The 23,153-nt window shown below is 39.9% G+C and overlaps 2 protein-coding genes across 3 annotated transcripts in view; one reads left to right on the top strand and one right to left on the bottom strand.

Annotated features, from left to right (window-relative positions):
• Window positions 1-5,215: 5,215 nt before the first annotated feature.
• Window positions 5,216-23,153, bottom strand: part of LOC130922668 (high affinity choline transporter 1-like) — a 38,797-nt gene continuing 20,859 nt past the window's right edge. Inside the window, exons 2-9 of the mRNA XM_057847581.1 lie at window positions 17,463-17,635; window positions 17,276-17,392; window positions 14,457-14,612; window positions 14,242-14,390; window positions 13,824-13,967; window positions 10,661-10,814; window positions 10,034-10,251; window positions 5,216-5,725 (exon numbers count right to left, since the gene is read on the bottom strand). Coding sequence (XP_057703564.1) covers window positions 5,216-5,725; window positions 10,034-10,251; window positions 10,661-10,814; window positions 13,824-13,967; window positions 14,242-14,390; window positions 14,457-14,612; window positions 17,276-17,392; window positions 17,463-17,634 — 1,620 coding nt within the window. The 5' untranslated portion in view covers window position 17,635. The remainder of the gene's footprint in view (window positions 5,726-10,033; window positions 10,252-10,660; window positions 10,815-13,823; window positions 13,968-14,241; window positions 14,391-14,456; window positions 14,613-17,275; window positions 17,393-17,462; window positions 17,636-23,153) is intronic.
• Window positions 19,990-23,153, top strand: part of LOC130922784 (kinesin-like protein KIF20B) — a 37,309-nt gene continuing 34,145 nt past the window's right edge. For both annotated transcript variants that reach the window (XM_057847827.1, XM_057847826.1), the window contains exons 1-2: window positions 19,990-20,108; window positions 20,376-20,469. In XM_057847827.1, the coding sequence (XP_057703810.1) occupies window positions 20,377-20,469 (93 nt within the window). In that variant the 5' untranslated portion in view covers window positions 19,990-20,108; window position 20,376. The remainder of the gene's footprint in view (window positions 20,109-20,375; window positions 20,470-23,153) is intronic.

The following is a 23,153-nucleotide window of genomic DNA, read 5'->3' as shown; positions in this document are numbered from 1 at the left end:
GCATTAAAAGTAGTCCGAGCAAAACGTGATGCTTAGAGCTGTCAAAATAAACGAATACTCGAGGTGAATAAAATTACTCGGATCAGTTTTTAAACTCGAGTTACTCGAGTTGCTCGAGTATTCGTTTCAGCTCTAATAACAATATATTTGAGAGAAAAAGCATGTTATTTTGCCTAATTCAAATCTTAATATCTGAACATTTAAATATGTAAAATAATGTGCAATCACATTCGTAAAACAATGGCTTCTGATTTTTGAAATGTAAATAAACCATTGGATTGTGATAAAACAACAAAATTGCAATAACTGTATTAACCATCAAAGTGAGGTCTAACTGTAACTGTAGTCTTGTAACTAATCTGAATAAGGAAAAACATTGCAATAAAATAATGCAAACTGGTTAAACTTGAGAGTAGCTGAGATCTTTCATGACAGAACATTACTCAAGTTCAGCATCCGCTTAATTGATATCTGGTGCCCTCTAGTGTCGTGAATGGGTATAATGTCTAGACCCCGAATATAAGACGACTCCCACCTTTTCAGTCTTATTTCAATGCAAAAAACACCGTCCTATATTCAGGCCAATACAGTAATTGGGTTTCCTATGAATTATTTAAAATAAAGACATAGCCCTGGCAACTGTACACTAATTCAGGTCTTCGGGGAGAGTTGGACGGGGCCGTACAGTCCTGGGCCGGCTCACCCTTGATTTTAATGCATCATACAGTGAGGATGTAGAGCAGCTGGGACTGGTTGGACGGGGGGTGATGTGACATTTGCCTCCCCACCGCAGTATGGGGTGCCGTTTGTAAAGCAGCACATGCTCAAAATTACGACAACACTTTCTCACATTTAGCGCCACACAGTGTTTAAAACATGGTGTGAAATTTTTAGAGTCACTTTTTTTTTTTTGCACATTTACAACATTATTTAGCAACGTACTTATTTTTAAATAAGACGTTTTGGACCCGATTGTTTAAATCCTGAATATTTAATTTAAATCTTCAATTTATATCCTACATCCTAAATGCTAAATCTGGAAACGATCGGAACTAAATATTTAGCTTAATATGCAAATTCACATGACCGGAGACCGCAAGTAACAAAATAAAAGCTGGTGGAGCAGCTCAGACTGTCTGTTTACGTTGCTTGAAAATGAATAAAACCTTCTCAACGGCGGCAGTCAGCTCTTGGACATGAGTCATTGTGATAATAACACAATATATATATAGGTAAAATACATATTTAGGAGAAAGTATTTAAAGAGTATTTTGTGTGCCCCAGCTTTTATTTTGTTACTTCCGGTCTCCAGTCATGTAAATTTGCATATCAAGCAAAATATTTAGTTCCGACCGTTTCCTGAGGTCAAATGAGGCAAAATAACACGCTTTTTCTGTCAAATATATTGACATAATCATTTCTTTCGGATGTACTGTCATTATTTTCTGTATAAAAATTAATTAGGTGTTCAAAAAGTCTTTTTTTCAAACTTGAGTCTTGAAAAAGATGGGGTCGTCTTATAACCAGGGCCGTCTTATATTCGGGCCAATACGGTAATTACTCTTACATTCAGGTAACTGAGTTACTAACACAATTACTTTTTGGGAGTAAGATTAACAACACTGGTCATCGTGAACCATTTCGGTAACGGTAAATTTTTGGTAAAACCGCCCAGTTCTAATTGGAATGAAATATTCGTCCACCAGGTGGAGTGGTTTCTGATCTTTTACCATTTTGAGCAAATCTTCGTACGCCTTCGTGTGTGAGTACCTACGATATCATGAAGACCAGGAAGTCAGTAGAGAAGCGGCATGCCGTTGTGCGTGTTTCCCGCTCAGACCGGCGGGGTTCCGCACAGAAAAATGCTTGTCAGCGACCTCGCCAGCCCGCTTTCATGCAATAATATCAAGGCTACGCTACACACACACACAAAAGAAAGAGTACGATTACTAGTGTGTGTGTTGGCGGGGCAGTGTTACTAATGGCGCCTGTCTGGGTGCATTTCCTCTCGCGGCAGTGGTTCCCAACCCCCTCCGAGCCAACCAACTGTGCTTCAACATGAACCCGGTCGAGGGATCTCGGTCTGCTATGTCACCCGCTTGCCAGCCAGCTGCGTCGAGTTCATTAACTGAGACAAATGAGAGGTTTGGCCAGACTTGACCGGTCAGCAAAAAGTGACTCTCTCACTCCAACCAAAGCCAAATTAACTATCTGCTTCATTATTATTATCATTTTTTAGAAGTATTTTCCAGAAAAATATGGTTGCTAAAGAGAACAAAACTGCCAGACGCCACAAGTTGTTTTGTTTTGTTTTTCTTTGGCTTTGTTTGCAGCCGAAATGGTCGAATGCCGAATGACGCAGTCAAAAAAGAAACACTCAACATTATCAATATTCTGGATTTATTTATTTGTTAGGTTTTTAATTTTTAAACAAAATTAAAAACTGAATTCTTTTTATTTTGAATTCTCTTTTAAAATGATGTTTAAAAACTAAACTAAAAGCAAATGAAAAGGGAGGAAAAAATTACGTTGAGGACAAAAAAATTAAATTAGGGCTGTCAAAATTATCGCGTTAACGGGCGTTAATTTTTTAAATTAATCACATTAAAATATTTGACGCAATTAACGCACATGCCCCGCTCAGACAGATTTAAATGGCAGTACAGTGAAACGCTCACTTGTTGTGTTTTATGGAGTTTGTCCGCCCTCTGCTGGCGCTTGGGTGCGACTGATTTTATAGGCTTCAGCACCCATGAGCATTGTGTAAGTAATTATTGACATCAACAATGGCGGGCTACTAGTTTATTTTTTGTTTGAACATTTTACAAATTTTATTAATACGAAAACATTAAGAGGGGTTTTAATATAAAATTTCTATAACTTGTACTAACATTTATCTTTTAAGAACTACAAGTCTTTCCATCCATGGATCACTTCAACAGAATGTTTATAATGTTAATGCCATCTTGTTGATTTATTGTTATAATAAACAAATACAGTACTTATGTACATTATGTTGAATGTATATATCCGTCATGTCTTATTTTTCCATTCCAACAATAATTTACAGAAAAATATGGCATATTTTAGAGATTGTTTGAATTGCGATTAATTAATTTTTAAGCTGTGATTAGCTCGATTAAAATTTTTAACCGTTTGACAGCCCTAGTTTTTATTTGAGCTAATATGTTTTTTTTAATACGTTCATAATTTAGTTTATCGGGCTATTTGGCCATTTTTTGCGGGATTATGTGTTTGAACAATTTGTGAGAAGCCTTGTAAAAAATCATGAGCATTTTATAACATTTGAGCTAGCGGACTTTTTGCGAATTTAGCCAGTTATTCATTTGTTGCACTTGGAACCTCATGTTTTTTTGTTTTGTTTTTATACCATTTGAGGCTTTTAAATGAAAGTGCAATTCTGCTTACTTTAAAGAAACACTCGCAAATTTTTTGTATTCGCATTTATTGTTCTTTTGAAAGTGCAATTTTACAAGCCTTTGTTTATAACTAGTTGATAGATTAATCAACTACTAAAACAGTCGATAGCTGCAGCCCTAATCCACTCTAATAGCAGATATTTTGCATTTATCTGCATTTTTCTTATTTTTATAATTGTTTTTATTTTATTTTAGTATTAAATCAAAAAACAAGAAGGCAGCAAACTCGATGCATATGATTTACTTTCGCCGGCCGTACAGAACCATCTGGCGGGCCAGATCTGGCCTCAAGCCTGGAGTTTGACACCTGATTTAAACGAAGCAAACTGCAGATAAGCGACTTTAAAAGCCAAAAATGAAAATAAGCAGAAAGCGAAGACTCAGCGAAAGTAAGCCGAACAAGAAAAAAAAGGTCAACGCGGCCATATTCACTCCAGCGACTAATTGACGCTGACTGGAGGATGAAGAGGGAGGATGACAAGAGGCGGGTCACAAGCAGGTGGGGGGGAGAGGGGAATTGAAGAAGAAAGAAAAGATGACAAGGAGGACGACTCATTCATCTTTGTCATGGAGCAGAAAACGCTTCTGCTGCTGCCTAATGAGCAATTTAGCCTGCGTGCTGTTGTGTCAGGACAACGCTGCCCTCTAGTGCTCACACAGTCACCTCACAATCATGATGTTGATGCGAAAAAGGTGTCCAACTCATTCACTGCCTGCCTAATTTTATGCACAGCAATCACGGAGTATGTTATTCCCTTGGAGCAGTATTTTTCAACCTTTTTTTTCCTTATAAAGGCACACCGCCAATATAAAGTCGTGTATTGAATAGGAATCAATTTTTTCTCACTCACTGTTGTAGTGGAATCCTTGCTGGCGAGGAAACACTTAACCGCCACTCATACTTGAGCCTTCATCTGGGTCAGGATTTTGTCCGGTGTCCTTTTCAAAAACCTTTGAATAGCTGTCATCATGATGGTTTTGCTAGCAGCTAATGTTACTGTCACCTCCACCTGACACATCACTAAACAAAGTAATTAGCTAACTCATGCCACCTGCTGATAAGGAAGACTACAGTTTCCGGTAGGGGTGTGACAAAATATCGAAATGGTTATATATCGTGATACTTTGGATCCCAAAAAGGTTATCGATATGCTCCTGCCAAGAATCAAAATATTGTTTTAAAAAGGTGTCAATATCTAAAAATAAATAAATAAAAAGGAACCAACAAATTGCTACCAAAATCTTCCACCACAATAGTCAGTGGGGGACTTGGCAATTTTGGGGCCTAAGGCGAACATATCCAGGGGCCCTCTTCATGGGTCAGGGGTTAAAAAGGTGAGAAGGGTGTGGAGGAAATATGTTCTGGTACACTAGGGCTGTTCTAAACGACAAATTTTCTCCTGATTAGTCAGCCGACTAGTTTTACGATTATTCGACTAATCCAGTGCTTCTCAATTATTTCAAACATCTCCTTTGTACACGATTTCCATTCATTTCCTATTAGGGACAAACGGTCGCTTGTCCCGACTTAGCAACAGTAGCTAATGTCATGAATATTAATGAGCGGAAGTGACGTGTTGCTTGCGGTACGCCGTTGGACATTGGTTTGAATGGACTCATTGAAATGGAAACGATTTGATAGGATTTTCATTTTAATGGTAGCTATGGCAGTGAATGAACCACCTCTCCTGCTTCAAATTCATTAGATGTCTATCAACGTCAATGGCACTAAAACAGTTAATATGTTTGATTCCAAGGCTTTCCCGTTTGCCGACTCAGGAGCCTGGAGTGATCATTGGGTCCAAGGCGGTCTCTTGAATTTTCGTATCCTCACGTGCAGCCGCCCGGTCGCACACATGAAAAACGTCCCAGCCGGCGGGAAGAAGTCCCCTCCGGAAAAGCTGAGACGCCAGGAAGGAGAAGAACAAAATGGCCGCCAGAGAGCACAGCATGGCGAAGGTTTTGACTGGGAAGCGCTGCATGTACACGCCGTCCTCCCAAAGGCCTCCCGGGAAATGCAGCGCGGGCGGCAGGCCCACCAAAGGCTCGCCGCACAGTACGCGAACCGCCAAGCCGGCGGCTCCGCCCAGCGTGGCACCATACGCGTTGGTGCCAGTGAAAAATACCACACAGAGCAGTTGGGGGAAAATCACGTTGTAGGAAATCTCGGCACCCAGGAACCAGAAGAGGATGACGCTGGTTTTCAGACGGGTCAGGGCCGTGCCGACCACGCCCACCACCACCACCGTCGCGCGGATCGCCAGCTGAAGCTCGCGCTGGGACGCCTGGGGCGGAAACAATGACCACACATTGGAGAAGAGTCAGCCTGCGGCTAGCGTGACGGGGACTCATTACAACAAAGCGCTTACGATGCTCCTAAAACATGTCACGTACAAAACCACCTCGCTTGGTACACAAACATCTCCCAGATTTGCATTTTCCCAATTTCCATTCAATTCTTGCACTTTGAAATATAGATAAAGCTTCCATTAGTAACCGCTAGCATTGACTGGGCCTAGTTTAGGATAGGTTTACGAATAGAGTTGCCCATAGACCAGCTTTGGATTGGCAAACTAGCTAGCAACTGCTAGCTTCTGCTACCCCACGCTAGAGTTGAATGGGACGTGATTGAGGTTAGGGTTAACCAGGGGTGAAAGTGGACCAGAACGGTCAGGAACGCAGTTCCGGTATAAGATTCAGGGCCGGAATGCTGTTCCGGTACACGGTGCTTTGATTCCGAAAATATGACGGCAACTGTCAAAACGCTGTGTAAAAAAAAAAAGTGCTAAGCTGCCACACATGCATTTCATCTCAAAGAAGAAAACAATCTACTTATTTACATACACAAGTGATAATAACAACCATAATAAAGTACTTGTGTAGCGTAATCCATTTCCACCGATATTTATTATTTATTTCATTCCACGGACGGCATGGAGGTTTCCCCAGCTGCTGCAGTTATCTGAGTCTGACGATGATGAATCATATCAATGTGCGAATGAACGCACCAAAGCAAAACACCTGGACTCATTTATCCGTTCAATTGGCTGACATACTGACATGTGATCAGCAGAGATAGTTAGCTCTGATTGGTTCAAATGTGCATGTTTTATGGAACAGCAATAAAAAAAAAAAAAAAGGTTGTTGAATTGATGCGACAAAAAAGGGCAATGCAACATAAAATGGATCAAATCTTTCAGAGCAACGAAAGAGTTGAGGAGACTTATTTATCAAATTTAGTTGTATTTGCTCTGATGGGGAGGTTCAGAACATCAAGGCTGTCAATGTGCACTTTGGACATATATTTGTTCATTTACGTTAGGCTACTTATTTATTTCCTTATGATTTTAAAAAGTCAATGTTTGCGCGATCTTGAGAATATATTCTATTTCACTCTGCATAATATAAGTCATTTGTACTTATTTTTCTGAATGTATGTTACTTATATCTTCTTAAAAAAACAAACTAAATGTTTACATTAACTGCAATTTTAATATACATCCTATGTTCTTAAGCAGTTAAAATTGAGATCTGGCATTTAGTATGTGAGGAAATGAGGGAAAATAAAAATTAGGAGATGGAAGTTGGGGTTATTGCTGTTTTTGTTAACTAAAATACAATTTAGAATGAAAATCAGTTTTTGTATGTGTTATAGAAATACTGTGCCAAAACAGTTTTCTTTGCATTTCAGTAGTTTTAGGAGGTTTGACCCAAAAAAATGAAAGAAAAATAAATAAATTAATTAATTAATAAATTAATTAAATTTCTGGCTCCGTGGCGACTTTCACGTCGGGGAGTCCAGGACACCCCCGCCGTACCAGGGCAACAAGTTGATAGCTCAGCGCCTTAGACATCAAGACATGCCTTAGTTGCCGTGGCAACCACGACCCAGCCACGAAGAATGACACACGAACTTGACCGCCCAAACCTGCCACAGAAGGATGATCCCAAGACAACACCCAGGCACGCCTTCAGCCCTGCCCATTCCACCGCAACTTTCAAAAGACTGAACATTTAGCCTGGACCCTGGATCCAGTATTGCCTCTCCGTCGTCTGTTTTACCTTGCTTTTTCATCAATGTCGACGAATAAATTGTCAACTTGTTCCCGGTGAGCTTTGTTTAAACCGTTCAAAATGGAGTCAGTACGAAGGGTTAACGCTGGAGTGAACGCGCGGAGTTTGGCTTTCCGGCCGTCATGCTGGAGCTGCGCCAGCGGGATGCCTTCTGGCTCGGCTGTTGCTGTTCCGGCGGCTTGGCTGGGAAGCCGAAATCCTTCATTAGCAACAGCATAACAATGTTATTCAAAAGAATTCAGAGACTAACCCAAACCCTTGTACTTTAAAAGCATTGAAATTACATAAAATGCACACATTACTAGTATTTTTAGTTTTAAACATATTGTATGGCTCTCATGAAATTACATTTTAAAAAATGTGGTGTTCATGGCTCTCTCAGCCAAAAAGGTTCCCGACCCCTTGGTTAGACCATGTGCGAGTTCTTGTGCTTAAAAAAATTGGACATACAAGTTAGCTTCTGCTAGCTTCCGCTAGTTACCACTCAGGATGACGGGTATGGTTGAGGGCCAGCTAGATTTAGGAATAGGGTTAACTGTAGAACACGTGCCAGTTTTTATGCTTTAAAATATTGGGAACATAGCTAGCCACTGCTAGCTTCTGCTGGCGGCACCTTGCGGCGATTTGGCGGCACCTTGCGGCGATTGGCCTGCCCACGTATACCTAACGTATCCTGACGTATCCTAAAGTAATCCTAACATATCATAACGTTTCCTAATGCCTGTCCGATATATCCGAATGTTTTTCGTAACTAAAGCTAACGCTTCCGCGGGGGAAAGGCATGAGTGCCAATCGAGAGAGCGGATGGAGCGAGCGGGTCGACGTAGCACAGCCAATCACGAGTAAATGCGAAGATGACCGGCGAGTGTGTCATAGTCAGCGCAGCCAGTCACGAGCGAGTGCTGAAGAATAGCGCCAACCAAGTCCAAGTCGGCGCAGCCAATCACGAGCGTGGCCCCATTGGAGACGAGCAGCATACTTTAGTGGAGACTAAAAAGGGTCGCGCTTGAAGACCAGGAGCGAGAGGCAAGGGGGGAAGCCCCAAAGAAAAGGCGGTTTAGAGAAAACCATGAGTACAAATGCCAAAAATGTGTAAAAAAAAAAAACAAACAAACAAAAAAAAACGCACCACAGGTCACAGCCAGGTAAAGGGAATATGGTACTGTCCTGCTTCTGGCAAAACCATAGAGGAGTGGAGGAACATGCTCACAATGTAAATATAATTAATAAACATTCAAACATTGACATTTCTTCAAAACTGAATATTGTTTATTTTGCTTGTGTGATTTTTTGCTTTTTATATTTTAAATATGTGTTTAAAATTTGCATGTTGTAAATAGTTCGTGTTGTGAATAATTCCCACTTTTTTCTCACAATGTAAAATCCATATTTTTGGACATACGTGATGTTATTTTTGTTGTTGAAGAATTTCCAGTTGTTATTAGTGTTATATTTGTGGACATGAATAACTGTTATGTGTTTAAAATGACATAATGGTGGAGATACATAAATCTCATTTTTACGTTAATGTAACATTGTGAACATTTTCTTTAATACATTACTTTACAATCATAGTTTTCTTTGTGTGTGTAATTGCAATTGAAATTCCTCCTTACTACTACATACATTTAGGCCCCAAACAAACACACAAAACAAAACAAAATCTGATGACGTATTGTTAATAATTAAAGATTTGATTGTTTAAAAAAAAACAACAACAACATGTGACTGTAAGTCACCGCTGACGTAATGTGTGAAGGAATAAAGTTTGATTGAAAAAAAAAAAAGTGACAGGAAGTCACCACTGTTCTGGCTAGCGGTGGTTCGATTCCAGCTGGTGACGCATCCCACCCCCGTCCTCCCATTGACTTCTTTTCGTCTTTTCTGCTGTTTTCGTGGACATTCGCCCAATTTTTTTCATTTTCTCTCCCATTTTCCCCCTCTTTCTTTTCCCTCTTTCCCCCGCTCAGGCTGGCTGTTATGCCCTGGCCCTGGCGGAACGCTAGAGTTTAAAGGTGCGTGTTCGAGGTTAGGTTTAATGGATAGTGTTAGCGATATACCACGTGCTATTTCTTGAGCTTTAAAATAATTGGCCAATTAGTGAGCCACCACTAGCATTGATGGGGGCTTGGTTGAGGGTAGGGTTAATGAATAGGGTTAGACCATCTGCCAGTTCTTGTGCTGAAAAAATTTGAACATACAAGTCAGCTTCGTCTAGCTTCCGCTAGTTACCGCTCGCGTTGACGGGGTGTGGTTGATGGCTGAATAAATTGAGTAATATAGTTAACTGTAGAACACATGCCAGTTCTTATGCTTTAAAAGAACTAGCCAACTAGCTAACTTCTGCGAGCGTTGACGGGCATGATCAAGCCTAAGTTTTGGCTATAGAACATGTGCCAGTTCTTGTGCTTCAAAATAATTAGCAAAGTAGCTAGCTTCTGCTAGCGTTGACGGGGTCAAGGTTAAGTTTCGACAATTGACAAATTGGGTTACACCTCGTGGCTTTTTTACTGCTTTACCTGCGGCCTGAGGACGCCATTGTACACATTGGCGGTGAAGACGGACGCTGCCGACAGGAGCGCCGAGTCAGCCGACGACATGACGGCAGCGGCGACGCAGCCGATGCCCATGATGGAGACGTACGGGGGCGTCAGGGTCTGCAGAACTAGCGGGAGGACCAGTGCCGTCTCGCCACGCTCATAGGGGGACGGCGAGCCATACGATGTCTGGTTCCAATCTGGACTCAAAAAAGACACACTCAACTGGGTGGCATTTTTGACCGAGTATTCAGGCAAAAAAAAAAAAAAGAAAGAAAAAAGTAGGACGATGAGATTAATCTCGTAATACTGCAACTTTATTCTCGTACTAGTACTACAACTTTATTCTCGTATTAGTACTACGACTTTTCGTCCCCAGTGCAATTAGGGCACTGAACACACAGTAACTGTTAACACAATGTTATGTTCACTTACTACTTAATGTGCCATATATTTTAACATATTTATTCTCGGGGGTCCCTTTTATGCTCGTTGCACCCGGACCCTGTTCACTTCTGTTCCACCACTGGTATGATGACAATACAGGGCTTTAAATTTAATTTTGAGGCAGACGGCGACCGCTAGTCAGGTGTCGAGCGGCACGCCTACCCGCAGACGCCCCTACTGCCCCCAGCAGGATGGGAGGAATGCCAAAGACGGCGAAGAGGGCGGCCGAGATGAAGCAGACGCGCCTGGCAATGGATGGTGACGCTGCCGACAGCGTCCTCTGGTGAAACGACTGGTAGCCCAGACTGCCCACTGCCTGAGTGCGTTAGCAAAATTTGAAGTTGAAGTTAAAATGAGACCCACAAAAAACATTTTTGAAAGTTAATTTTATTTATTTATTTTTTTTAAACCAAAAAATCAACTGGAAGTGCACGGGAGTCACCAAGAAGTGACCGAGATTTAAGTCAAAATCCAGCGGAAGTGACAAGAAATTGCTCTCGATTCACCAGGAAGTGACCCAATAAAAAAAAAAAACTCTTGGTGGTCATTGTTCTTGACAAAAAAATAATAAAATGTAATCTGGAATCCCCAAGAACTGACAGATTTGAGCCAAAAGTAGGCGAAAGTGACCTTAAATCAAGAAGAAAGTGACCCAGAATTTCCCCAAAATTGGACCCTAAAAATCTATTGATGGTCATTGTTCTTTACCAAAAAAACAAAAAAAAACAAGATATGACCTGAAATCAAGAAGAAGTGACCCAGATGTGCACTTAAACCAAGGAGAAGTGACCTTAAATCAACAGTAAGTGAAGAGGATTGCTCTAAATTTATCAGGAAGTGACCCAGAATTACCCCAAAATCGGAGCCAAATAAAATAATCTACTCGGTGGTCATTGTTTTGGACTTGAAAAAAAAAAAAATGTTATCAGGAATCCCCAAGAAGTGACCGAGATTCGAGCCAAAATCAAGCGGAAGTGACCTTAAATCAACAGGAAGTGACAAGGAATTGCTCAAGATTTGCCAGGAAGTGACCCAAAATAATCTGTTGGTGGTCATTGTTCTTGACCAAAAAAAAAAAAAAAAAAAAAACAATAAAATGTAATCTGGAATCACCAAGAACTGACCAGGATTTGAGCTAGTGACCTTAAATCAGGAAGGAAGTGACCCAGAATTACCCCAAAATTTGACCAAAAAAAAAAATCTTATCATTGGTCATTGTTCTTGACTAAAAAAAACAAAAACAAAACAAGATACGACCCGGAATCACCAAGCAGTGACAGGGATCTGAGCCACAATTACCCCACAATCAGACAAAAAAAATAATCTACTGGTGGTCATTGGTCTGAACTAAAAGATCAAAAAGATACAACCCAGAATCACCAGTAGGTGACTGAGATTTAAGCCAAAATCATGCAGAAGTGAAAAGGATTTGATAGATTTGCCAGGAAGTGACCCAAAAAAATCTGTTGGTGGTCATTTTTCTTGACCAAAAAAAAAAACAAAACAAAAAAATGTAATCTGGAATCACCAAGAACTGACCAGGATTTGAGCTAGAATCAAGCGACAGTGACCTTAAATCAGGAAGGAAGTGACCCAGAATTACCCCAAAATTTGATCGAAATTTGTTTTTATCATTGGTCAATGTTCTTGACTAAAAAAAAACAAGATACAACCCGGAATCACCAAGCAGTGACAGGGATCTGAGCCACAATTACCCCAAAATCAGACAAAAATAATAATCTACTGGTGGTCATTGGTCTTGACTAAAAGATCAACAAGATACAACCCAGAATCACCAGTAGGTGACTGAGATTTAAGCCAAAATCATGCAGAAGTGACAAGGAATTGATAGAGGAAGTGACCCAGAATTGCCCCAAAATCAGACAAACAACAATATATTGGTGGTCATTGTTCTTGACTAAGAAATCAACAAGATACAACCCGGAATCACCAATAGGTGACCAAGCTTTAAGCCAAAATCAAGCGAAAGTGACCTTAAATCCACAGGAAATGACAAGGAACGCCCTATATTCACCAGGAAGGAACCCAGGAAAAATCTATTGATGGTCATTGTTCTTGACCAAAAAACAACAAAATACGACATGGCATCACAAAGAAGTGACCTGGATTTGCACCAAAATCAAGTGGAAGTGACCTTAAATCAAAAGGACGTAAGAAGGAGTGGTCTAGATTCACCAAGAAGTGACCCAGAATTGCCCCCAAATCACACAAAAAAAATCTATTGGTGGTAATTGTTCTTGACCAAAAAATAAACAAGATGTGACCCAGAATCACCAAGAATAACCGAGATTTGAGCCAAAATCACGACAGAAGTGAGTTTAAACCAACAGGAAGTGACAAGGAATTACTCTAGATTCACCAGGCAGTGACCCAAAAATAAGTCTATTGCTGGTCATTGTTCTTGATCCAAAAAAAAACAAGATATGACCTGGCATCACGAAGCAGTGACCGAGATTTGAGCCAAAATGAAGCGGAAGTGACCTTAAATCAATAGGAAGTGACCAGGATTGCTCTAGATTCACCAGGAAGTCAATCAGGATTGCCCACAAATCAGAACAACAAATATCTATTGGTGGGGATTGTTCCTGACTAAAAAATCAACAAGATACGTCTTGGAATCACCAAGAAGTGACCAAGATTTAGGCCAAAATCAAGTGAAAGTGACCTTAAATCAACAGGAAGTGATAAGGATTGCTCTAGATTCACCAAGATGTGACCCAGAATTGCCCCACAACCAGACTAAAAAAATCTATTGGTAGTCATTGTTCTTGACTAAAAAAAAACCCCCAAAACGATACGTCTCGAAATCACCAAGGAGTGACCGAGATTTGAGCCAAAATCAAGTGGAAGTGACCTTAAATAAACCTGAAGTGACAAAGAGTTGTTCTAGATTCGCCAGGAAGTGACTCAATATTGCCCCAAAATCCCAATGAATAAAAATATTAGTGGTCACTGTTCTTGACCAAAAAAACCAACAAGATGCAATCTGGAATTACCAAGAAGTGACCGAGATCTGAGCCAAAATCAAGCGCCTTAAATTGACAGGGGGTGACAAGGATTGCTCCAAAATCTGACTCAAAAATAAATCATTTGATGTTCATTGATTCTGACCAAAAAACAAAAAAAGACGTGATCTGAAATCACCAACAAGTGACCCAGAGTTGCCCAGAAATCAACATGAAGTGACATAAATTAGACGGGAAGAGACCTAGAATTGCCCAAAAATCAACATGAAGTGACCTAGAAATGCCCCAAAATCAACAAAGCTGACCTAAAATAGTATGATGACCTGGCCGGCACTCACCAAGAAGAAGAAATTATCCAGCAGAATCCAAATGTTGTCTGCATTCCAGTCGCCTATCCATGGCGCGTGCAGAGTGTTATTCCACAATGTGGAAGCAATTGGCGCCACGTGCGGACTGGACACTGCGAACGGGATGCACGCCCACTACGCAAACACGCAATGTAAGAAAGTGAATGAAGACCGTAGTCGTGATGGATTAAGGTAGGGGTGTCAAACTTCCGGTCCGGGGACCAGATCTGGTCCATCGTGTTGTTTGTTGTTGTTTTAGCAGTATTTATTTTTCTCCGCCATTTATATGGTTTTTCGACTTTTGCGACCCATGGATGCCGCAAAATTGACAGGAAATGGCTGAAAATCTAAGCCCGTGAAAAAAACAAGTTTGACACCCCTGAATGATGCTGTCTCGGGTGTTGGCGACCAGGCTGAAGAAGATGAGCAGCAGCTGCACCACGTCGGTGTAGGCCACCGAGTAGAGGCCGCCCAGAAGGGTGTACGTGATGGCCACCGCCGCCGAGATCCAAACGCACACGGCGAACGAAAGATCCAGAACCACGCTCATCGTCGCGCCTGCCGCGTAGACATTTCGGGTGGAAAAAATGCGGGCGTACAGATGTCGATGGTGTTCATATCTACCCAGGCCGGTGAGGGTGGAAGGCACCCAAAAGACGTCGAGGAATAGCGACACCACGCTGAAGATGGCCGTCAAGCCCTTGCCATACTTGCGCTGGAAAGGATCCAGCATGGTGACGCAGCGGCTGGTGCGGAGTGGCTCGGCAAACACCAGCCCGCCTGTTTCAGATCGAGCCGGGTCATCATTAGTGTTGCGTCAATACCGATTCAGTTGTAATATGATGTCATCGGCATGTTGGTAGGGGCGAATTTCCCATCAAAACCAATGCAATGATATTAAAACACTAACATTTATCACTAATAGATGTCCAATCTATTTGAAGTGGGAGAGGTGGCAGCGAATGAACGAGTTGCCAGCCTTTTGGCAAATCGTTCATTTCGGGCTGTGAAAGAACCCATCTGGAGCTTGTGAAATACTCCAATCCCCCCCCCCAAAAAAATCAAACCATTTAAAGCCAAACACTGTGGAAAAACTGATCCTTATTGTTGAATTTTGCACATTCATTCCATTTTCTTAAACAAATAGCCATAGAATTTGCTTTTGGGTTTCAAGACCATTTGATGGCGCCATAGAGCAAATGAACCACCATGAAGTTTTGAACCACTTGGCTGCAAAGCTTAATTGCTTCAATAAGCTTCGTTTGGCCATCAATGGCCCCTTTGGGAGAGACAGACAACCTCTGCTGCCACCTGCTGTTGTCGTCCAACATGTCTCATGCCTCCCAGCATGCATTGTGGCAGTACAGATGTGAACATTCAAACTTGCGTGCTAATGAATTTTTCAGTTCCAGTTACAGTTGTTTCATCAATTGCTAATTATGCTATTCCGTTTGTTGTTATGTGATAATTGTTGTTTCGTTTTGAAACCGTGAGTTTGATTAACCTTTGATTTATTGAAGGATTGATTAGCGTATAATTTCATGAAACCTAACCCTACTAATGAATTACGAGGGCTGGCAGCGAATGTACGAGTTGCCAGCCTACCACTTCAAATGGATTGGACGTCTATTAGCAGTGTTGTCACTAACTTTTAATCTGATTACTTTCTTTCAGTAAAGAGTAATCTACAGTGTGCATTTTTCCAAACCAGTAATCCGATTAGTTTCCTTAGTGTCTGTGTGTTGTTATTTTGTTATTGCCTCATAATGTATGTTGAATGAAGAATATTGTAGTTATGAACGAAGAGCATTTTGAATAGAAAATGTTAGAGTGGTTCCCACTACGCGTTCGTTTCCATGGCAACCGCTCATAGTTACTTTCTGTTTTGGTCTCGAGTCACACGCGCTAAGTCAGGGGTCTGCTAACCAGGTCCTCAAGAGCTGCTATCCAGCTTGTTTTCCATGTCTCACTCCTTTAACACACCCGAATCAAATGATCAGCTGATCAGCAAGCTCTGCAGGAGCCTGATAACGAGCCTGATTATTTGATTCAGGTGTGTTAAAGGAGGGAGACATGGAAAACAAGCTATGGAAAACAAGTTGGATAGCGGCTCTTGAGGACTGGACTTGCCGCCCCCTGCGCTAAGTGTTTTGGGACTGAGATGAATGAACGTGAGTATTTTTCCTTCATTTTGGAGGGATCCAGCAATAGGTTGGAGCCGCTATATGCGCGGCCATTTCATAACTTGTAAAGCAGCATTGTTTACATCATATTCGTGTTGCACATTTATGCCGTGAGGTAACATGTTCGTTTAGCATCTTTGGGATGTGTTGTAAGTCCAACTGAGTGTAAAGTGCTTGCCGCCACGTTTTGTGGCCAAATTGACCTCGTGTGTGTACGGCATATTTCCAGGTTGTGCACGTATTCGTGCCTGCCCCCACATTTTAGTTTATTGCACTGATTAATGTGCAATTCATTTGTATGTTGTTGATTATTGTGCAGTCAATTTGCATTGTTTTACATTGCCACTGATATGCTGTAAACCCTAAACCCCAACCCGAAGTTGGGAAGTTTTGACATTTTGCTTAATCTTTGAGTTAGAGGGGCTTAAATTAGTTGGTGGAGTTGATTTCAACAAATTCCATGCAGTTTGTCAGTTATTTTTTAGTTTCAGGGCCCCGGAGCGGCCAAGCTAACGCGAGTCAGTGGTGGTTGAAATCAACCAATTAAACCTCCGTTAACTCAAAGATTAAGCATAATGTCAACCTTATGTGAAAAATTCTGAACTTTCCCTTTAAATTCAATTATCGGAAAGTCACTTGCATGCGATGATATTTTTCTGTTGTCGTTCTTATGTTGAGGCAGCAAAGGGAGAAAAACTGGCGAGATATTACCGATAAATTACTTTTAAAGTAATTTAATTACTTTGATAATAAAGTATACAGTAACTAGAACACTTTTTTGAGGTGTAATCAGTAATTAAATTACTTTTTCAAGTAATCTGTGACAACACTGTCTATTAGTGATAAACTTAGCTCATTTCAATGACCTTTTATTGCCCCTACCAACATGGCTGCCCTGAGGCTGCGAATCATTCGCTGCCATCCCTCCCACTTCAAAATGGATTGTACCCTGGATTGTACATCTCCTCGTGATAGACTCATTTCAATTGAAGGCAGAAGCATGAAAAGACTTTTTTGTCGCCCCAACCAACATGGCTGCCCTGAGGCAACATTCCACTCAAAGTCAATGCAGTGACATTAAAATGTTGCCATCACGAACTTATCACAATGATCTATTTGAAGTGGGCTGACAGTGTCAACGCATTGACTTTGATGGGAACGTCGTCACAGGGCGGCCATATTGATAGGGGCAATGAAAGGTCATTTCATTTTTCTACCACGAATTGAAATAATCACTATTTGACTTTTTGTGTGTGCTACCAAGAATAAAGGAGGTGCTGTATCCCAGCGTGACAGCGGTGGCCCAAGCCATGCCCATGGATGGGGTGTAGACCATCTCCGCCGTGCCCACGATGAAGCCGCCTCCGACCCATGTGGCTTAAGAAGGTAACCCCAAACACACAAGTTGACTCCAAGCATGTCCATAGTGGCATCGGGAGGGTCTCACCGGTCATGGTGAAGACGCCCACCAGCAGGCCGATGCGGCGATCGCCTAGCAACGACATCTCCAGTGTGCCGGTCTTCTTCCTCCTGGACTTCAAGGACGCCCAGATTCCGATGGCCAGAACCAGCACATAGAAGAAACCCATGGAGATGATGCCGGGAATGTTGACGGCCATCCTGGAGGACAAGACACAGCGTTTTTAGAAAGTTCTTCAACTGCATAGGCCCTACTGTATATTTGTAGAATGTTCATTCGCCTCTTCCAGTCAAAACGGATTGGACATCGAGCGCCGTCAATGGCAGCACTGAAAATTGGGACAATACAATGAAAAAAAAAAAAATCCATTTTCAGTTTCATTTAATTTGTTCATTCTCTGCCTCCCACTTGAAATGGATTGGACATCTACAGCCGAGTAAATAGCAGATGCTTTGACATTGCTAAAATAATCTTTTAAAGATTGTTTTAAGCTAGTTATCACTTTATTTTAATGTCAATGCATTGCCTTTGATGGGAATGTCGCCCCTAGCAACATGGCCGCCCTTGGTAGGGGCAATGAAAGGTCTTATTATCCATTTGCCATGTGTTTATCACTGGTAGACGTCCAATCCATTTGAAGCGGGAGCGTGGCAGCTAATAAACAAGCGTACCATCACTCCCACTTAAAAAGGGATTCGACGTCTAGTGCCGTCAATTCAGAGAGCAAAGCATCCCCTATGGAGGTAGATTTGTGTCTTTATTATTCAATCAAAAAAAAAAGTTGCTTCAATCAAATAAAAAGTTGCTTCAATCGAAATATATATATTCAATCGAACAAAATGTCACTTCAATCAAAATAAAATTGTTTGAATGCAAAAATAAATTTGAAACTCAATCAAATATATTTGAAAACTATTTTTCTTTCATTGAATCCTTTTTTAAAAAAATTTAAGTCAAGTTTTTTTTTTTGATTGAAACATTTTTGATTGAAGTAATGTAAATTTGCGTTTGGACCACATGTTGGCGAGGACATTTGTGTCTTTATTATTCAATCATAAAATAAGTTGCTTCAAACAAAAAAATATATATTTTCAAAAGAAAAATCACTTCAATCAATTTTTTTTTAAAAATTCAATCGTAGAAAAAAAGATTTGAATGTGAAAAAATATTTGAGACTCAGAAATTCGCATTTGAACACTTTATTTTTCATTCAAACTGTTTTCTTTGATTGAAGAAATCTTTTTTGTGTTTGAGCCATATTAGGGGTAGGACATTTGTGTATAAATCATTCAATCGCAATAAAAGTTGCTTTAATCAAAAAACTATTTTTAATCAAAGAAAAAAATAATTTGCAAAAATAAATATTTTTTTGAAAATATATATTTTTATTTGAAATATATATATTTTATATTGAAGTATCACTTTTTTTTTAAAGGCAAAAAGTTTTATACTCAGTTTTGGGTTTTTTTAAAGTGGAAAAAGTTTTGAAGGCACTTTTCTTTTTGAAGTGGAAAAAGTTTTGAAGGCACTTTTTTTCGATTGAATCATTTTGACACAAAGATTCAACTTCAACGCTAGTTCCGGTGTGTTTGAGTGGCAGGTGACTACGCCAGTGGCATAAAAGTATGAAGCAAGAATAATGGCCACCAGGGCTCCATCCAGCCATCGGAGTCTGCTGGAGTCCAAGCCGAATATAGGGCACCGGTACGGGGGTGTGAAATCGGCATTTCACTGGAGTACCTGCGACGGTACGTTCGCGGCACACTGGTCGGACCCCGATATCACCCCCCAGGTGCAGAGGCCGGCTGTCGAGTGGACGGCCCGCGAATGACACGACACTCATTCAAAGCTGAAGCGATGGGGCTACCGGCGAGGGCGCCAGCGACTCGCTGGTAGTCCACTCGCTTACTGGGCTTAAAGTGTTCAAATGCGAATTTCTGAGTCTCAAATATTTTTTCACATTCAAACCAATTTTTCTACAATTGAATTTTTAAAATTTTTGATTAAAGTGATTTTTCTTTTGAATTTTTTTTTTGTTTGTTTGTTTGAAGCAACTTATTTTTTGATTGAATAATAAAGACACAAATGTCCTATCCAAAATGTGGTCCAAACGCAAAATTACATGACTTCAATCAGAAATGTTGTTTCAATTAAAAACAATAAAAAAAAAAAAATTGACTTAAATCCCCAAAAAAATTCAATCAATATATTTTTTTGAGTTTCACATTTATTTTTGCATTCAAACACATTTTTTTTGATTGAAGTGACTTTTTGTTCGATTGAAAATAAATATTTTGATTGAAGCAACTTTTTATTTCATTGAATCAACTTTTTTTTTTTTTGGATTGAATATTAAAGACACAAATCTACCTCCATAATCCCCACGCAATTTCTCCAGAAACGGAATCTTCACATTTTCATAAAACAGTGTTGCTGATAAAGTTCAGATTCCGTCCACTAATCGTCAGTAGTGTAAAACAAAGACACCGTTGTGCGTAGAAGAAGACAACATTGCGATGTGATTGGCTGGGTTTAAACTGGGCGCGCCATTCACCTCCGTTGTTTCAGTGTTATTACATTCCAACGCCTTCTTGACATTTGACTGCTTTTTCGGCTTTTACCTTCGCATTTCGTCATTTGAGTGCCCTTTAATGTACAAAAAGGAGGTGGCAGGTGAGAGCGAAAGCTGCTTGGTGACATTTTAGGACACCTTTGTTCTGCTTTTTTGTGTATTGAAGTCCCGAAAGTGACGAGTATTGACAAGTGTTCTTAGCTAATTAGCTTTTTTAGCACTAGCAAAAGACGTCACTTTCCTTCATTCTTTGCCGTTTAGTGACTTTGGATGTTTTTACTGTTATTTGAATCAAAACCTCGGCATTCCCCACCATGGACTTGTATGTCTTTCTATTTTATTTTGGTGATGTGCTGATGTTGTGACAGGATGACAGAATCATGTCAGCTTGACCCGGACGTGATGGATGACCTCGCTGGTTTGTGCTCTGAGGACAGCAGCGGCGACTCGCAACACATTCTGGTACTGACGAACATTATCAAGCGTTACAATTCAATGCCTGCCATGAACGGCGGTGGACGCCTAATCCGTTTAAAGAGGGAGGTCTGGCAGCCTCCCTCTTCAAATGATTGGACGTCTAATAGTGAAGAATTCATTTCAATTCACATAGGGCCGCAGCTATCGGTTATTTAATTGATTAGTCTATCAGTTCCAATAATCGAGTAATCTGATCAGGAATATTTCATGTGTTGCAGAATAAATTTTAGGAGATGTAAAACAGGCTTGCTGAGATTGCACTTTCAAAACAGCATTAAATGCGAATACGAAATGAAATTGTGTTTCTTCAAACTATACAGAATTGCACTTTCATTTAAAAACAAATTCAAATACCTGAGCTTAGCCTCTAACAGTATAAATAAATAAATAAATAAATAAATGAGGATGTAAGTACAACAAATGAACAATTGGCTAACCTGCACAGAAAAAAGTCCGATACCTTAAATGCTAGAAAATGCTAACTTTTTTACAATGCTCTGAACAAATTGTTCAAACACATTCCCACAAGAAACTGCTTAATATACCTATAAACTAAATTACGAATGCATAAAAAAAAACATAATAGCTCAAACAAAAATGTATGTTGGTTTTAAGATTGAGTAGCTGGATTCAGCAATGTTAAATCATATTCACTATTGCCACTAGAGGGCAGTGTATCCCCCAAATAAATAAGACTAAATGCTAACACTTTCAAAACAAACCATTACAAGGCCACTCTAATTAAATTTGTGATGCCCGATAATTTATTTTTCAACCGATAACCACTAATTCCCTCCTCCTTCCAGCTGATAACCAATAATTCTATTAAGACATATATATACAGTTTTATATTATACACAAGAGCAAATGTTACTTTTTTCACATCAAATGTGAACAGGTAGAAAATTCCAACATCTAAACAATGTACATTAATTAATATTAATAATACTTACAAAGTAAATACTTAAATGTACAAAAATGTCTTTAAGAGCGGTTGAGGCGTCAGCGCAGAATAGGACAAAACTGCGTCGATACCGCGCATTTGGAAGCTAAATCAAGTACATAATTATCGTTTTATTTTTTAAAATCAAGACTATCGGTGTGACGTCATAATTGCCATTATTGGCCGATAATTTTTGGTAACCGATATTATCATGATTCTTTAAACGAATCCTCGAAGCAGCAAAATTAGATTTGAAGTTTTTTTTTTTTTTCTAATCAAATTACCCGAATTAATTGTTAAATAATTGCAGCACTTAATTCACACCAGAAGGACGACTGGACACACAATCATCAGGCGTCTATTATCGTCAACGGCAGTGTTGATTTTGGCAGCCATTTTAATTTTCATCTTCGTCTTAGTCTTTTGGATGAAAATACTTAGTATTCTTAGTCCTATTTTAGTCATTTCAAACTGGTAGTCTTCGTCTAGTTTTAGTTGACATTTCTCAAAATCTTTTCGCCTATAAATGTCAAAAGTTTTAGTCCATGAATAATTAAATAAATAAAAGGTTTCCAACAATTTCGAATGAATATGACAGAGGAGCACATAACTATGGAGTCTACAAGGACATCAACATTTTCATCATGATAATACTGTATTGGCCCGAATATAAGACGGTGTTTTTTGCATTGAAATAAGACTGAAAAAGCGGGGGTCGTCTTATATTCTCGGTCTAGACGTTATACCCAATCACTACACTAGATGGCGCCAGATATCATTGAAGCGATGTTCTGTCATGACAGATCTCAGCTACTCTCAAGTTTAAAAAGTTTGCTTTATTTTATTGCAATGTTTTTCCTTATTCAGATTTGTTTCAAGACTAGTTACAGTTAGACTTCACTTTGATGGTTAATGCAGTTATTGCAATTTTGTTTTTTTATCACTATAGATTGGTTTATTTACATTTCAAAAACCAGAAGCCATTCGTTTACGAATGTGATTGCACTTTAATTTACATACGTATATAAATGTTCAGATATTAAGATTTGAATGAGGCAAAATAACATGCTTTTTCTCTCAAATATATTATTATAATTATTTGTTTCAGATGTACTGTAATTGTTTTCTGTATAAAAGTTAATTTGGTGTTCAAAAAGTCTTTTTTCAAACTTGTCTTGAAAAAGAGGGGGTCGTCTTATAATCAGGGCCGTCTTATATTCGGGCCAATACGGTACACATTTGGCAGGAAAACAGCACATTTTTTTGCTATTAATTAAACACTCCTGAACACCACGAACTGTAGGTAAAATGTTTTCCAAGAGTTTAAGAAGACGCCGAGTTACGGCGCTAAATGCTAATGCTAACGTGAATGCTATGCTAAAGCTACAAGTTAGTTTAGTGTGTGATGATTACTCAGCACAGACTTTTAAATACTAAAGCAACGTGGTATATCTAGCCAAGATAAGAAAGCAAAACTTACCAAGCAACACCTGACACATTCGATACAAAGTGAGCCTAGAATGGGCACAGGCTTAAGCGTGGGCGGGGGTGGGTGGTGCAGCACGTCACATGAGTGACACAACCAAACACGGCTAAATGCGTTCTAACAACACATACAATAAGAGAATATCACACATTGTGAATTTGTGACTGAAACTATGGCTAATTTTCCACTTGTCGTCACACAACAAGTGGCATCCATCTCGTTATGTTTTAGTCTCCCAAG

The sequence above is a fragment of the Corythoichthys intestinalis genome, chromosome 10 (genome assembly GCF_030265065.1).
Source record: "Corythoichthys intestinalis isolate RoL2023-P3 chromosome 10, ASM3026506v1, whole genome shotgun sequence".
NCBI lineage: Eukaryota > Metazoa > Chordata > Actinopteri > Syngnathiformes > Syngnathidae > Corythoichthys > Corythoichthys intestinalis.
This window is presented reverse-complemented; position numbering and strand designations above follow the sequence as displayed.